Source organism: Pseudoliparis swirei, chromosome 4, assembly GCF_029220125.1.
Source record: "Pseudoliparis swirei isolate HS2019 ecotype Mariana Trench chromosome 4, NWPU_hadal_v1, whole genome shotgun sequence".
NCBI classification, from domain to species: Eukaryota; Metazoa; Chordata; class Actinopteri; order Perciformes; family Liparidae; genus Pseudoliparis; species Pseudoliparis swirei.
In genome coordinates, this window is record NC_079391.1 from 12180644 (window position 1) to 12196401 (window position 15758).

A 15758-nucleotide genomic window follows, 5' to 3' on the forward strand; every position below is an offset into this window, starting at 1 on the left:
CAGAAAAGTAAAAACATGTACGACATAGTTGATCAAAGAGGCTGTTTCAGGGTTTTAACAGTTACCTTTACAGTGGGAAAGCCCTGCTGGGTGCGGTCCTTCACTGACCCTCTGCTGCCTTCAGTCAGATAGCGGGCTCGGTGCTGAGTTTCAGGCTGGACGAGGATCTTCACCTCCTTCCCCTCACTCTTCTGTGGGTATTGCGTTGAAAGAATTCCTCCTTTGTGGCTCGTTGTCTGAGGATCATTAGAGCTGCTACAAAGACCAGTTTGACAGAGACACCAGCAGATTACTTCTAATTCTAACATTTGACAGCAATGTTATTTTAGTTGGTACAACCTAGCTGGCATCTTCTGGTATTGTGGTGGAAAAAGCACAGCCTTTCCCTCCATCTCACATGATCTCTGAGCAATGCAAAGTTGACACACCCTCCATCAACCAAGCATATTCTATCCTTTGCTCTTAAAGCATTGAGAGTTATCAGTCTATTTAATCTGCTCTGCTTATCATAGGTCTTTAATAGAGGCTCTGATCCACCGTGGCTGACCAGTGTCTGTACTTCAGTCTTCAGCCCCTCCCTCTCCTCTGATCTAACTGCTCTTCTTTAGGCAAAGCATGATGGGGAATTCACAGCCAGAGTCATTTGTTCAAAACTTACATCTGTTGTGCAATGTGTGATTTCCTAGTTATGCCTATTCTGTTAGTCATGATGAGTGCCATATGAGAGTATTCACAAGGACCTTTCAGACAATGGTAACACAGACAATGGTAACACAGAATGAAGTACCTATTTAACAAGAGTGCAACTACCACCAGATGAATAATAAATGAATAAAAAGTCAGTAAATCCTACAATTAGTGGGATCGTTGTTGACTTTGGTCACTTTTGGGTGACACGACAGGAAAAACACAAGTAAATGAGTAAATCAAAAGAACAAATGCAGATGCTTCGATACAGGGCAAGGCTTCAATGAATGGTTTGATGGGTGTGAATATATAAACCTTTGCATTGCCATTCTGTTCCAAGGGCAACAGCTTTGTTCATGTCAGCTCCCGCATTAGCAAACATTGAAATGGGAAATACAAAGTCGCCCATTTAGAATGTTTAAGTTGTCAAATTGTCAAATGTTTTTAACTGACTTCAAAAACAGCAAATCCTCACATTTGAGAAGCTGGAACAACAAAATGTCAAACATTTTTGTTTTTAAATGAATGAATTTTTCACTCAACCGGACAATCGATTAATTAACGAGCTAATCTTATCCTCTTTTGACAACTTTCTGAGATGTATAGGAGAATGGCTTGGACATTAGGGTCCAACAGGTCAAACTCGGTTGTATTGAACAATAAATATATATATAGATATATACAGTGCATCCGGAAAGTATTCACAGCGCTTCACTTTTTCCACATTTTGTTATGTTACAGCCTTATTCCAAAATGGATTAAATTCATTATTTTCCTCAACATTCTACACACAACAACCCATAATGACAAAGTGAAAACTGTTTTTTGCAAATCTGTTAAAAATAAAGAACGAAAACATAACCTGTACATAAGTATTCACAGCCTTTGCCATGACACTCAAAATTTAGCTCAGGTGCATCCTGTTTCCACTGATCATCCTTGAGATGTTTGATTGGAGTCCACCTGTGCTAAATTCATTTGATTGGACATGATTGAGAAAGGCACACACCTGTCTATATAAGGTATCACAGTTGACAGTGCATATCAGAGCATAAACCAAGCCATGAAGTTCAAGGAATTATCTATAGACCTCCGAGACAGAATTGTATCGAGGCTCAGATCTGGCGAAGGGTACAGAAAGATTTCTGCAGCATTGAAAGTCCCAATGAGCACAGTGGCCTCCATCATCCGGACATGGAAGAAGTTTGGAACCACCAGGACTCTTCCTAGAGCCGCCCAGCCAGACTGAGCGATCGGGGGAGAAGGGCCTTAGTCAGGGAGGTGACCAGGAACCCGATGGTCACTCTGACAGAGCTCCAGCGTTGTTCTATGAAGAGAGGAGAACCTTCCAGAAGGACAACCATCTCTGCAGCACTCCACAAATCAGGCCTGTTTGGTAGAGTGGCCAGACGGAAGCCACTCCTCAGTAAAAAGCACATGACAGCCCGCCTAGAGTTTGCAAAAAGCACCTGAAGGACTCTCAGACCATGAGAAACAAAATTCTCTGGTCTGATGAAACAAAGATTGAACTCTTTGGCGTGAATGCCCAGCGTCATGTCTGGAGGAAACCAGGCACTGCTCATCACCTGGCCAATACTATCCCTACAGTGAAGCATGGTGGTGGCACCATCATGCTGTGGGGATGTTTTTCAGCGGGAGGAACTGGGAGACGAGTCAGGATTGAGGGAAAGATGAATGCAGCAATGTACAAAGACATCCTGGATGAAAACATGCTCCAAAGCGCTCTGGACCTCAGACTGGGGCGACGGTTCATCTTCCAACAGGACAACGACCCAAAGCACACAGCCAAGATAACAAAGGAGTGGCTTCGGGACGACTCTGTGAATGTCCTGGAGTGGCCCAGCCAGAGCCCTGACTTGAACCCGATTGAACATCTCTGGAGAGATCTGAAAATGGCTGTGCACCGACGCTCCCCATCCAACCTGATGGAACTTGAGAGGTTCTGCAAAGAAGAATGGGAGAAACTGCCCAGAAATAGGTGTGCCACGCTTGTGGCATCAGACCCAAGAAGACTTGAGGCTGTAATTGCTGCCAAAGGTGCTTCAACAAAGTATTGAGCAAAGGCTGTGAATACTTATGCACATGTTATTTTTTCGTTCTTTATTTTTAATAAATGTGCAAAAATTAGCAAAAAACTGTTTTCACTTTGTCATTATGGGTTGTTGTGTGTAGAATGTTGAGGAAAATAATGAATTTAATCCATTTTGGAATAAGGCTGTAACATAACAAAATGTGGAAAAAGTAAAGCGCTGTGAATACTTTCCGGATGCACTGTATATATATATAGGAGACACACACCTTCCTTTGGATCCAGTCTTGTTGTCGAGGCCGAGCTGTGACAGGACAAAGTGTGGACCTTTGGCACTGTCCGCATCAAACATGTCCATGCTGGCTTCCCCGCGTCCTGCAGATTTAGGGCCAGGCCTCTGCCGAGGTGTACGTTTTCGGGACTTTCGTGGCACCTCTGTGTTGTCATTGTAAGAGACGGAGCTCATGATGCTGAAGTTGGAGAGAGAGTCTTCCATCCAGATGCTGTTACTCTGCTCCGAGTCCAGGGATGTTTCATCCTGGCAAGACATCTGGCTGTTATCCAACAAGTCTTGTGGAGGTGGAGAGATGTTTAGTACAGTCCGGCGCTTCGATGGGGTCATCTGATGATGTGGCTGTGCCTCCTGGGATGTTACGCCTCTTACTCCTGCTAGCTCACCGCTACTCCTGCCGTTACCATTGCCACTTTCTGCTCCAACAACCTCTGGAACCACTCGGCTGCTCCTGGCGTCCTCCGGGTCAACAATGCTGCCGTGGACTGATTTCTGGTCACTGGCTGAAGCACTGGAATGCATGGTGGGGCTGGACGAGCTTGGAAAAGCACTGCGGGGGCCTTCCATGGTCATAGAGGAGGACATGGCATCTACAGTGCAAAAATTAGACAGTGAATAAAGGCCTCTCAACCAGTGCTGGCTAGCAGTCCCATTTAAGCAACACATTTCTTGATGCTTTTGGTTAGCTTTTTTTATTTATATTTTATTCATCCAATTAAGATTTCCCCCTTTTCATTGGATCTGTGTGTGTGTGTTTGTGAGTCTGTGAAGCTGATGATATCTGAGGTAAATGTACAATATAGGTGTGGCTAAAGAAGAGATGCGAGGTGAGCAGTCCCCTTTATTAAAAAAACATTAATGGAGACCTAAAAATATTGTGAAAAAAAGAATAAAGAATGAATTTAGCATTATTTTTAGCGTTTTGTTCATGTTCAATTGCAAAATTGGCCTAAATGATGAAATGGAAAGGGAAGGTTAAACCACTAATATGTATAATATGATGCATGCCGATTATTGGAGCTTTTCCTTTCAATTATTAATTTTTTTGTTGCTACAAATGTTCATTTAGTTGGGACTGAACATAGCCACAGAGACAAAATAAACAAGCTTCTGACCTATGAAGCAGAGAACTGCAGACCATTTTATATGCAGACACTCCCTGCTTCAGAGGGAACTTCCTGGAATATAAAAATGAGACAGCGAATGAGCAATAAGAGCTGAGCAGTAAAAATGTATTCAGATTTTTTTAGAAGGAAAAATAACACAGGTTATTTTGTTTGTCAAAAAAAACGTTGCTCCAGCATGCTGACATACACTGTAATTTCAAAAGCATTCAAATAGTTACAATGAACTAGATGAAGAGTGGGGAAAAGTCTGGTTACGTTGCAGATGGTAAAAAGGAGTTAAACTGCTGTGCACATTCTGGATTGTGTGGCGACCCATTAGTTTCACAGTCAGAAAGAAAAAGAGGCACATACACAGTATGGAGGTAGTGTCACAAACCCAAAACATACAATAACAATCCAAATGTATGAACAAATACCGTCAGATGTCCAATGCTATTACAGTTGTTGAGAGATGGGTTATAAGTGTTTTCCATCATTATTCTCTATAATATAGTAACATATTATACTGCTGGACTTTTATTTTTTTATCTGAAATTACTGTTCTGCTAAACACTAGAATTAAGTATGAGGTCAGTTTAAAACTGGAATGCAGAAGTTTTGTCCCCCCCTCCGATAGTGAGAGTAAAGATAATGTGGGAGAATGGCAGCTAGGAGGATGGCGGACAGTACGGAGGAAAATCCTAAGAAACATCCCAGAAAGGTTTCTGGAGTGGATGCTCCAGACCAATAAATAAAACTGCATTCAAGGATTAAAAAGTATTCGTTTTTTTAATTCATGGGGAGACTTGAGGAGAGCACCTGCTCACCTGCAGGTATACATGCAGTGAGGGAATGTCACCGCAGACACCACATCTCCGGTATAATGTGAAATACAGAGAGCCCTCTCTGGCGGCACTCGGCTCCATCGGCCTTGTGTGAGTCCCACGCTTCAGTTTTAAAGAAACTTATTTTTTTTTAAATAAATAAAAGCCAGATAATGTTATTGGTAGTTTTCAATCAAACTTGGAGTTTTATTTAAAGTAAAAATAAACTTCACCGTCCTCCTATTACAAGCACATTCTTTGCACGAGGTCAGAGTGCTGCAAATGCCTATAATGGAACCGTCTGAGAATTTATTGAAACTCTTTTGACAGCGTTTTGAAAATTTTAAGACAAGGATTGGGACATTTTTTTCTATAACTCTTTTTTCTATACTTCTTTAAGTGATTTTTAACGGTATATCTAATCCACTACCCTTAACATTTCATGTTTTTCTATTTATTTGCAACTGTTGTCAATGTTTTATCTAACAACTCTATGTATCAAGAGAATGCACAATGAAAATGTGAAGGATCAAAGGAAAATCCTTACAGAAGCATACACTTCATTTACTAATTATTCTTTAAATGTGCTCCAAACCTGTATGTCCTCTGGTCTGGATGCACTCGTGTGTTCTTTTGCCATGTTTAATGTCAGAATGAAAGCTGACAAATGTAAACAGCTCAGTTTAGTGGAATGTCAACTTGTTCAGATGATTTGTAAAATATATATTGAAATGATATACTGTCTTATTGTGACACATTCAACAAAATATATGTGGTTCTTCTAAAATGCACCAAACCAAAGTATATTAAACATTGTGAGTTACCCTTTCCATGTTATAGTCAGTATGACAAAAGGAAAAAGGGAGAGAGGTCTAATACTATATACATATGCAATACATGACCCCTTTTTCAACACTGTGTTGCTGTAAGAAACCACAACATACAGCAGATCACAATCCTCTTGAGCAAATATTTTACAAGTAGGTACCGATAGATTGACAATGATCCCTTTTAAGCAGTTGTTTGTTTGTTTGTTTGTCGTAATAATCACAGAGCAGCAGGATGGTTGCCTGACATGCTTTCCTGTTGGTTGCAAGTGTTTGTTTGCCACCAGGTACTGACCGCTAAGATGTGCGTGTGTTTTTTTAGGTGGAGTTTAATCAGTCCTGCTCACAGAGGAGAAATCAAGATAAAAGGAGCATGATCCTACCTGATGCTAGAGCAGCTGAAGGGGGAGACCCTGCCTCTCCGCCGCTCTTTTGACTCATGACCTTTAGGCTCTGCTGAGTGGAGGAAGGCAGCTGTAGCTCTCTGGGAAGAAGGTCATACGCTGATTCTGTTCAGAGGCGGGAATACATGAAAGAGATGATCAGGTGACGTATTAAACAGGAACTCTACAACTTTTTGTACGACAATGAGGGTTGGGTACCAGAAACCAGTGCCAATGTGGTACCGGTTACAATACAACCGGTGCTACCCGGACCGAAACGCAACGCACATTTCGGTGCTTCTTTCCGGTGCCTGAGCCGATTGAAATTGAAAAAAACTATTGTAGTGAACTTCTCTGGTGACTCCGCCTTGTCAGCAGGTTACGATAGCCTATCATATTTAACTCTGACAGCGGAGGCGTGGCCGTGTGTGACTGAGCCCGTGTGGAGCACACCAGCGTCAGGCTGGGCGCGATGGGGAGACCGTCACCGGTCCCCTGAACACGTGGAGACCGATGATGACGAGCAGCCTTAACTCAGATTAGTACCGTAACGTTGACTGCAAGTCTTGCATTCATAAAAGTAGCCCAAGAAATAATAAATTAGCCATTATAACCATGTTTAAGCTAGCTCGTAGCTAGCGCTAGCTACGAGCGTGACAGTCTGCTAGCAGATGTGTTGATACAGCGGTCCCGGCTGTATACCCGGTGTTACCGGGAATATAATGACGGAGGAATGAAGACCGTGGGGCATCACTTTGTTTCAGTGTAACTCTCGCTGTCAGAAGCAAAACTTTATTTGTCACGTGTCATCTTCAGCACCTCTGATTGGTTGTTCTCTTTGCCCATCAACACAGTGACAGGATTAACCCTATAAGGTCTGCACATGACAATACATATCACATCATATAAGGGAGAACATGTGTTGTGTATGTTAACAGTCTGATATCCGTTGTTTGTCAGTGCTCCATGATAACGGCTTCTACAGGGAATATGGCCAAAGAGGTTTTTAATGTCCTTATTGTGCGTTTTAAAAAAAAAGTATCGGTTCAGGCACCGTTTAGGCACCGGTATCGTTTTTAAAGTACCGGTTTAGCACCGGTATCGGAAAAATCCCAAACGATACCCATCCCTAACCACAATTGAGAATCATTGTTTAAACTCGTCAGCTCAATGACCAAGACATGGAACCTACAACTTAGATGACTTTTTTCATAAAATTAGTCTATTGTTTCTGTCGTTGATGTCGCAATCACAGTTACAATTACACACTACGGTACAGCACAACTCTAACGCAATGTTAAGAACAAAGGCCTGCATGCCACCTGGTTGTCGACACACCTGATAAATGACAAGGAAATTATACAGGGCTAAATCTATGCTAACAATGCTGGATAATTGTAGCCTCAGATCTGATGCTCAACTTCGTTAGCTGACCTTTGTTACTACAAAACTCGGCCGCAGGCTACACATGAAAGAATCACTGTTGTCTGTCCTCTCCAAGATGGTGTCAATAATTTAAGGAAACATGAGCCCAGCGCACGATTAGTTTCTCAGTAGACTCCGACATTAGAATATGTATATATGTCTTTCTAGTGGGTATAAATATATTCACTAGTTAAATGAACAGTGTGTAGCATTTAGGATGATTTATTGGAAGAAATGGAAAATTATATTCCTAACTACGTTTTCGTAGAATCACCTGACACTAAGAATTATCGTGTTTTCGATAACGTGGAATGAGTCCTTTTTAATTTTTGGTTTATTTGATAAAATGACAGTGCACATTTATAAAAACATTTCTGTAAATGCGCCAGAGTTAGCCAAGAGGCTATTTTTCATCTGTAGTCCCGAGACGATATCTCTATATAGGGAGCAGGTCCCTTCCCCAGTCTTTCATGTTGCTACAATAGCCCAGAATGGACAAAACAAGCACTGGCTATTTGGGGCATAGTGTGTTTTACCCCACTTTTAATCCATCGTAGCTTCTCTTCACGATTGGAAAGGTAGGGGTGAGTTGAGGGATATTCAATTGATTGCAATCTGTAACCGTACCACTAGATGCCACTAGATTATACAACTCAGTCCTTTAAAACAACAATGACCTTCTGCCTAATGATAGTCCTAAAAGAGAGCTAGTCAGGCGCACAATGCAAAGGAAAATGGATCAACATTGATGCATCAGAAACAGAGATATTTGGCTCTTCTTATTTCTCCTTTCATCACGTTTTATTTATTTTCCACCGAAGATGCGAGCGGAATAGGCGAGGAAGAGACACGAGGAATCTGATTTTAAGAGATAATCGCACAAGATTGTCCTTTTTTTTTAAAGCAAAAATGGTGTCTTTGCTCTCCGAGTTCACATTGAGGATGACCACCACACCAAGTGGGGGAAAAAGCACAAAACGACGGGACTATTGAGGTCAAAGCAAAAGCTGGAGCATTCTAAGAAAACAGCACATCTCATTAAAAACACGCTGCAGGGTCGTTCAAAGCCTTCTGCTCCACTCGGACTCCCTCAGGCCCAGCAGGACATGGGGAGGGGAGAAAGCCTTGGGTCAACAACATGACAACACTTTTACTAGCAGCCTGATTCATCATCCAAATATTATGGTCTGAACTTAGAGCGGCCATTACAGTCGCTTGACTCTCTTCTCTGCCAACTGCCAGCTTTAATTACTTGCAGCTGAGTCCCAGGGTTCGGTGTGTATATCAGATCCTATTGTTACCACTCGCTGTGTACAATAGACAAAACCTGGGACGCACTGAAACCCGCACATGCCTCTTCATTCCAAAAGCCCTCCAGTCTCCGACAGCTCATTTTAGAAGAGCAGGGAATGCTGGTTCCCAGAAAGGGAGCTTAATTCTGGACTCAGCAAACTCATATAACTGAACCACACACACACACACACAGGACTCTAGTGTGGTTTTGCTGGTTATTTGCTAAGTTCTCCAAACAAAATCACAGACGCACACACACACAAATGCCCCCGCACCACCTCCACAAAAATACTTTCTCTGCCCCTGCATTTACACTTTAACTCTTAAAGTCTTCTTGTGGCTCACTGACTGCACATGCATCAACATGTGCTCGGAGTGAGCAGCACTTCCAGTAAACAGATTGCCAACCGCACAGAGAGAAAATATGTACGCTTCTCTCTGAGCAGTGGTCTTGAATCACTGGCTGGCCTGTTCAAGGTGTTTCCAGTCTCTTGACATTTTCAAAGACAGAATCTTTTTCTTTTTTTGCCGTATATATATATGTTTCTTCATACGCAGACAGAGTGCTATTCTTTATTACAGGTGACAGAACACTGTCCCTTTCACACAACTGTAGATTTAATAAACTAAAAAAGGTCAGCCTTGTTAGCTGGGAAATAAACTGGCACAGCACGTGGTTGTTTTGATTTCCACTTAAGACTGCAGTCATGTTGTGCAGCCCACTGAGGAAAACCTTTCATTTTCTTTCCGTCTGGGATCATTAGAATAACAGATTAAAGCCTGACGGAAAACATATTCACACTGACGGACACAATGCTCATTCGGTCAGTTTTAATTAGGCCTACTCATGCTATCATTACATTTTGATGAATAACAACTGAGTTGAAAAGTGTCTCTGCTCTTTAAACATTTCACAATTTTAGTTTCCACTCACTTTCAATGTAACAGAAGGATTAACAAATCACAGACACTTCAAATTCAAGTTTCACATCAGCTCCATAAAGTGAAATATTTTTGGAGCCACCCAACATAACTCTTTATACCCACCATCATCATACCTTGTGATATGTGTGTATGTTATGTAGCGCAGGCTACAGGTGAAAAAGGAAAACACTCACCAAGTGAATGGCATGATTTACACTCCCATTCATTTCTCTCACATTCCTGCTGCTTGCTCTTACTAGCCCTGGAACCTGGGGTGTGGCAGTGTTTTTTTGGCTGAGTGACCGATTTACCTCCTCTTCTGTCCCCCTCCTCCACTCCACCTACCTCTCTCCTAGTCCCTGTCTTGTTTACTGTGCTCCCAGACCCCTTTCTGGACTTGCTCAACAGGTTAGTGGTATTGTCATGTAGAATCCTGTCACGCAGAAAGAAAGCAATAGAATAATCTTCGTATGCTTTGAAAAAAAAATCAGGCTACAGATTCCCAAGGTAAATTGATTGAACTTGGTGGAACTGACGACAACATGCTAAGGTTAAAGCTCAGTACATTTGGAGATTATCCCAAGCAGCAAAGGAAAAAAAAAAAAACTGTGAAGGGGCTGGCACCTGCAGCAAACCATGTACAACAACCCTGAAATGTTTACAGCCAAGCCTACATGAAGGCTGCCAGGGAATCCATAGCAACACGAATCAGGGGACAACTCTTTGAAGCTTTTGCGTCTCTCGTGAGATTGTGTGGAGAAAACTAGAAAACAGCATTATCAAAACAGAGACTGAGGAACTGGGCTGGAACAAGGCAGGCTATTACATGAACATCGTTAAAACAGTGTGGCAGAAATATGCATCGTCTCTGAAAAATGTCACCACCACATATCTTCTTATTCGACACACCTGATAGTCCAAATAACTCTTTACTAGGGCTGTGAAACGATTACAATTTTTAATCGGGTTAATCACAGGTTTTTGTGGATTAATCATGATTAATCACATATTACCGATATTCTCGGTATATTTTGTGAGAACATAGAGATTTATGACAAAAGACGGATATATACATTTATACATTCTTCTATACAATGGTGCTGCAACTCAGCAGTTATTTAGCAGTTTTCTTCCATATGGAACATTAATACATCTTCATCCTAAACAGAATGTTTAACCCTCCTGTTGCCTTTCGGGTCAATTTGACCCCAGTCAATGTTTAATGTCGGTGTTCTTTGGGGTCAATTTGACCCCAGGCTGTTTTTCACTGTGTCAAACATATAAGAAATATCAACTTTTTCATTTATTTAAAGGGCTATTTAGGTAGTCAACAAAAAAAACATAAAGTACCTCACACTTAAACTTGGGAAGCAATATTAATTCTAATAATTTTCTGGAGGTTTTAATTGCTGGGGTCAAATTGACCCCGAGGGTAAAATATGTTAGTAAATGTAAAGGTAACAGGAGGGTTAAACAGAACATGTTTCTCTTGTTTGTCAACCATTAACTCCACCATGATACAATCTAAAGGCCTCTAGTCTTCCTCTAGCAGCTGCTGAGGCAAACTGACTGTGGGTTTTCTTCATGAACTGGGCCGTGATGAAAGGGACGGCGGGACACCGCTGCAAAGCTGAAACCTCACCGGCCCGGACACGGGGACAGATTGACAAGTGACTTTTTTTGCTCGGTCCCGATGCGCGCGCACGGAGCTCTGTGGCGCGCGAGACGGAGATCGATAAGTGTTAACGCAACGCGAAGAGACAGAAATGACATGCTGCTGTGGAGATACGATCAACAACAGACGTTTAGTTTAATAAAAGAACAAAGACGTGCTCTAGAGAACATGTCAGGGGGCGGGCCAATCTCTTTAATGTCATGCGATCTACCGACACTACGCCGCGATCGACTGGCAGGTCGCGATCGACGTGTTGAGACCCCTGATCTACAGGAAGTAGAAGTCGTAACAAGGTTTCCGGAGGTGAACCTGCGGAAGGATCATTACCGATGAACAGACCGTCTGCATGAGAGCGGACAGAGTTCAGATTGAAGTGGTGTATTGGAAGCTCATTTTGCAAGTGACTTTTTTTTCGTCCCGACGACCAACAACAGACGGATTGGAAGCTCATTCTGCGCATGCGTTAAATGCGTTAAAAAAAACAACTAGTTAAACCTGGAATTGAATTAACTGAGTTAACGCGTTATTTTTCACAGCACTACTCTTTACATACATTCATGCTTAATTAATGCAAAGCTAATGAAGGACATTTTACAATGTTTATAAAAATGTTATCATACAACTGAAAAATGTCCTTTTGGTCACTTTAACGAATCCTTATAAATTGTTGTTTACATTACCCATTATTGTATCAATCATTATACATTTTGTTTTAATTCTCAAATATGATCACATGTGGTAGATATCACCTATAATCTTAGAAACTAACTAAAATTTAAGTTTTCCTAGTGACAAAGTAAAAACGCATATTAACATTACAAGTTTCTATCTCACTACTCCCTAACACCACAAATATTCATCTGCAAAAGGCCATTCAAATCACCAGACTTGACTATTGAGGTTAGTTTGGTTAAACATACAGTATCAATGAAGGTAGACTTAATAGTTATCTCTGTGTACCATAGTACAATTCAACAGCAGCACACACTGCAGCCTCACATGACCACAAATGTGTATCGACACCTAATGAAAAAACTGAACATTATACTTTACCAAGCTCGGGCTTATTGCTCGGTGGACTGAATAAACTGGCAACTGAGAGTAACTTCACAAGCCGTAAAAACATGGTGATAAAATAGGCATATAGTAAAAGTGGAGTGACAGCAGGATGAACATGAATGGTGAGTGTACAAGCGCGATGAAGTGAAAACATTCGGCTGGTGTTTTTGTCTTCCATTTCAGTAACAGGCGACAGATGGGAAAGGTTGCATGCAAGAAAAGCCACAACTCGTGACAACAACTCGTAACAGCAGTGACAAACACGTGGGCCAACTGCAGGTAATGTAATAAGATGTAAATTGCCGCATGACCTGACTGCAATGCTTTCAACTGATTTTGTTTGAAAGCCCAGCAATTTCCTCTCAGCTGTCATAAATTAATAATATATTGACCTGCGCCTAGATCATTCATTTACTGTTCCATTATTTAGCTTTGAACCCTTATCATACAGTCTCTAAAAAGATCAATATCTGTTGTAAAATTCCACCACCATCATGATCAAAATTATAGTTATATTTTAATACGGTTATCTGAGGCGAGCATAGATGCTTTTATCATTTTGCTTGGTGGTCATCAATAGAGCTCTGCATATCCCAACATACTGCAGTTCTCCTGCAGCGCTTCAAGTGTTGGATCCACATTCTTTATTCCACAAGAACTCATCGTTTCATATCAGCTACAAGAGTAACCCAGGTCACCGACTGTAGAGCCTGTCACTAATAAATACCACATGATTACATCTGCCATGATGACTCAAAGATGTTGAAATACAAGTCCTATGTGTGTTACTCTCCAGGGTTATGCACAATAGTGTCATCATCTAGATTTACCACATAGTTGTGAATAGCGTGCAACAGCTTTAGCATCACAAACACAAGTGTAATGTCTTTAGTTGCTCTTCAGCTCATCCAAAAGTTACCACGTGACTTAAAAGCAGAGGAATTCACATTCAACTGGTGACGGAAGTTTTCAAACAGTAACAGGAAGAATTAAATGTGGTCTCCTAAATATTCGATCTCTGTCATCTAAAGCTGTGTTACTGAATGATTTAATATCAGATAATCACATTGATTTATGTTGCCTAACTGAAACCTGGCTGAGCCATGAAGAATATGTCTGCCTGAATGAATCGACTCTCCAAGTCATATTAATACTCACATTCCTCGAGGCACCGGTCGAGGAGGTGGAGTAGCAGCCATCTTTGAATCGAGCCTATTAATTAATCCTCAACCAAAATTACACTACACCTCATTTGAAAGCCTTGTTCTTAGTCTTTCACATCCAACCTGGAAAACACTACAGCCAATTCGATTTGTGATTCTGTACCGCCACCAGGTCCATATTCAGAGTTTATATCTGAATTCTCAGAATTTATATCAAGTTTGGTTCTTAAAACCGATAAAGTTATTATTGTTGGAGATTTTAATATCCATGTGGATGTTGATAATGATTGCCTTAGTGCTGCATTCATCTCCTTGTTGGACTCGATTGGCTTCTGTCAGAGAGTACAGAAACCCACTCACAGCTTTGGCCACACGCTTGATCTTGTTCTTACTTATGGCGTTGACATTGAGCATTTGAACGCCTTCCCACAGAATCCTCTTCTGTCAGACCACAACCTCATAACTTTTGAATTTATACTACCGGAGTGTACTCCGTTAGTCAAAAGTTTCTACACTAGATGTCTAACTGATAGTGCTGTAGCTAAATTTAAAGAAGCGATTCCTTCTGTATTTGATTCGATACCACGTCTCAATATAACAGAGGACTCCTGGTCTAACTTTAGTCCGTCCCAGATTGATCATCTTGTTGACAGTGCCATAGGCTCTCTGAGAATGACACTGGACTCGATAGCCCTCTGAAGAAGAAGACAGTGAGGAAGAGGAGGTTTGCTCCTGGTATAACCCTCAGACCCGCAAACTGAAGCAACGTCACGAAAGCTTGAACGCATATGGCGCTCAACTAATCTCAAGAATCCCGCTTAGTTTGGCGAGATAGTCTTAAAACATATAAGAAGGCCCTCCGTAATGCCAGAGCAGCCTATTACTCATCAGTAATAGAAAAATAAGAACAACCCCAGGTTTCTCTTCAGCACTGTAGCCAGGCTGACAGAGAGTCACAGCTCTGTGGAGCCGAGCATTCCTATAAACCTTAGTGGTAATGACTTTATGAACTTCTTTAATGAAAAGATTTTAACTATTAGGGACAAGATTAATAATCTCTGCCCATAACCAGTGCCAATCTGTTCTCAAGTGGAATGGCCTTGGAAACCGCTGTATGCCCTGGTGTATATTTGGAGGATTTTCTCCTATCAACCGTGACCAATTATTTTCAACGGTTTCTACTTCAACACGCCTACCTGTCTCTTGGACCCCATCCCGACGAGGCTGCTTAAAGACGTTTTGCCTTTAATTGGCGGCTCTCTATTAGATATTATCAATGTGTCTCTGCTAACAGGCCACGCACCACACCCTTCAAGGTGGCTGTTATTAAACCTCTCCTGAAGAAGCCCACTCTGGATCCAGAGGTATTGGCTAACTACAGACCGATCTCTAACCTCCCTTCCTCTCCAAGATCCTTGAGAAAGTGGTCGCAAATCAGTTGTGCGACTTTCTACATCATAATAGTTTATTTGAGAAATTTCAATCAGGATTTAGAAAACACCACAGCACCGAGACGGCACTGGTGAAAATTACAAATGACCTCTTAATGGCAGCAGATAAAGGACTCTCTCTGTCCTGGTCTTGTTAGACCTTAGTGCTGCATTCGACACCATTGACCATGACATCCTGTTACAGAGACTGGAGCAGTCGATTGGCATTTCAGGCACGGCACTAATTTGGTTTAAATCCTATTTATCAGATCGATCTCAGTTTGTATTTGTAAACGATGACGCCTCGATAACCACCAACGTTAATCACGGAGTTCCACAAGGTTCTGTGCTTGGACCAATTTTATTTACCTTATACATGCTTCCTTTGGGCAATATTATCAGGAAACACTCCATAAACTTTCATTGTTATGCAGATGACACTCAACTATATTTATCGATAAAACCAGAGGAGAGCAACCAACTCTGTAAAATTCAAGCATGTCTTAAAGACATAAAACATGGATGACCTGCAACTTCTTGATGTTAAACTCAGACAAAACCAAGTAATTTTAATCGGCCCTGAGCACCTCAGAGATCAATTATCTGGTGATGTGGATTCT

The 15758-nt window shown here is 41.5% G+C and overlaps 1 protein-coding gene across 2 annotated transcripts in view; it reads right to left on the bottom strand.

The window, feature by feature from the left end:
* nfat5b (nuclear factor of activated T cells 5b) overlaps positions 1–15758 on the bottom strand; it is a 36654-nt gene that overhangs the window by 12500 nt on the left and 8396 nt on the right. The window contains exons 2-4 of one of the 2 annotated variants that reach the window (XM_056412230.1): positions 6170–6295; positions 3007–3619; positions 66–255 (exon numbers count right to left, since the gene is read on the bottom strand). In XM_056412230.1, the coding sequence (XP_056268205.1) occupies positions 66–255; positions 3007–3619; positions 6170–6295 (929 nt within the window). The other variant, XM_056412231.1, reaches the window with a different exon arrangement.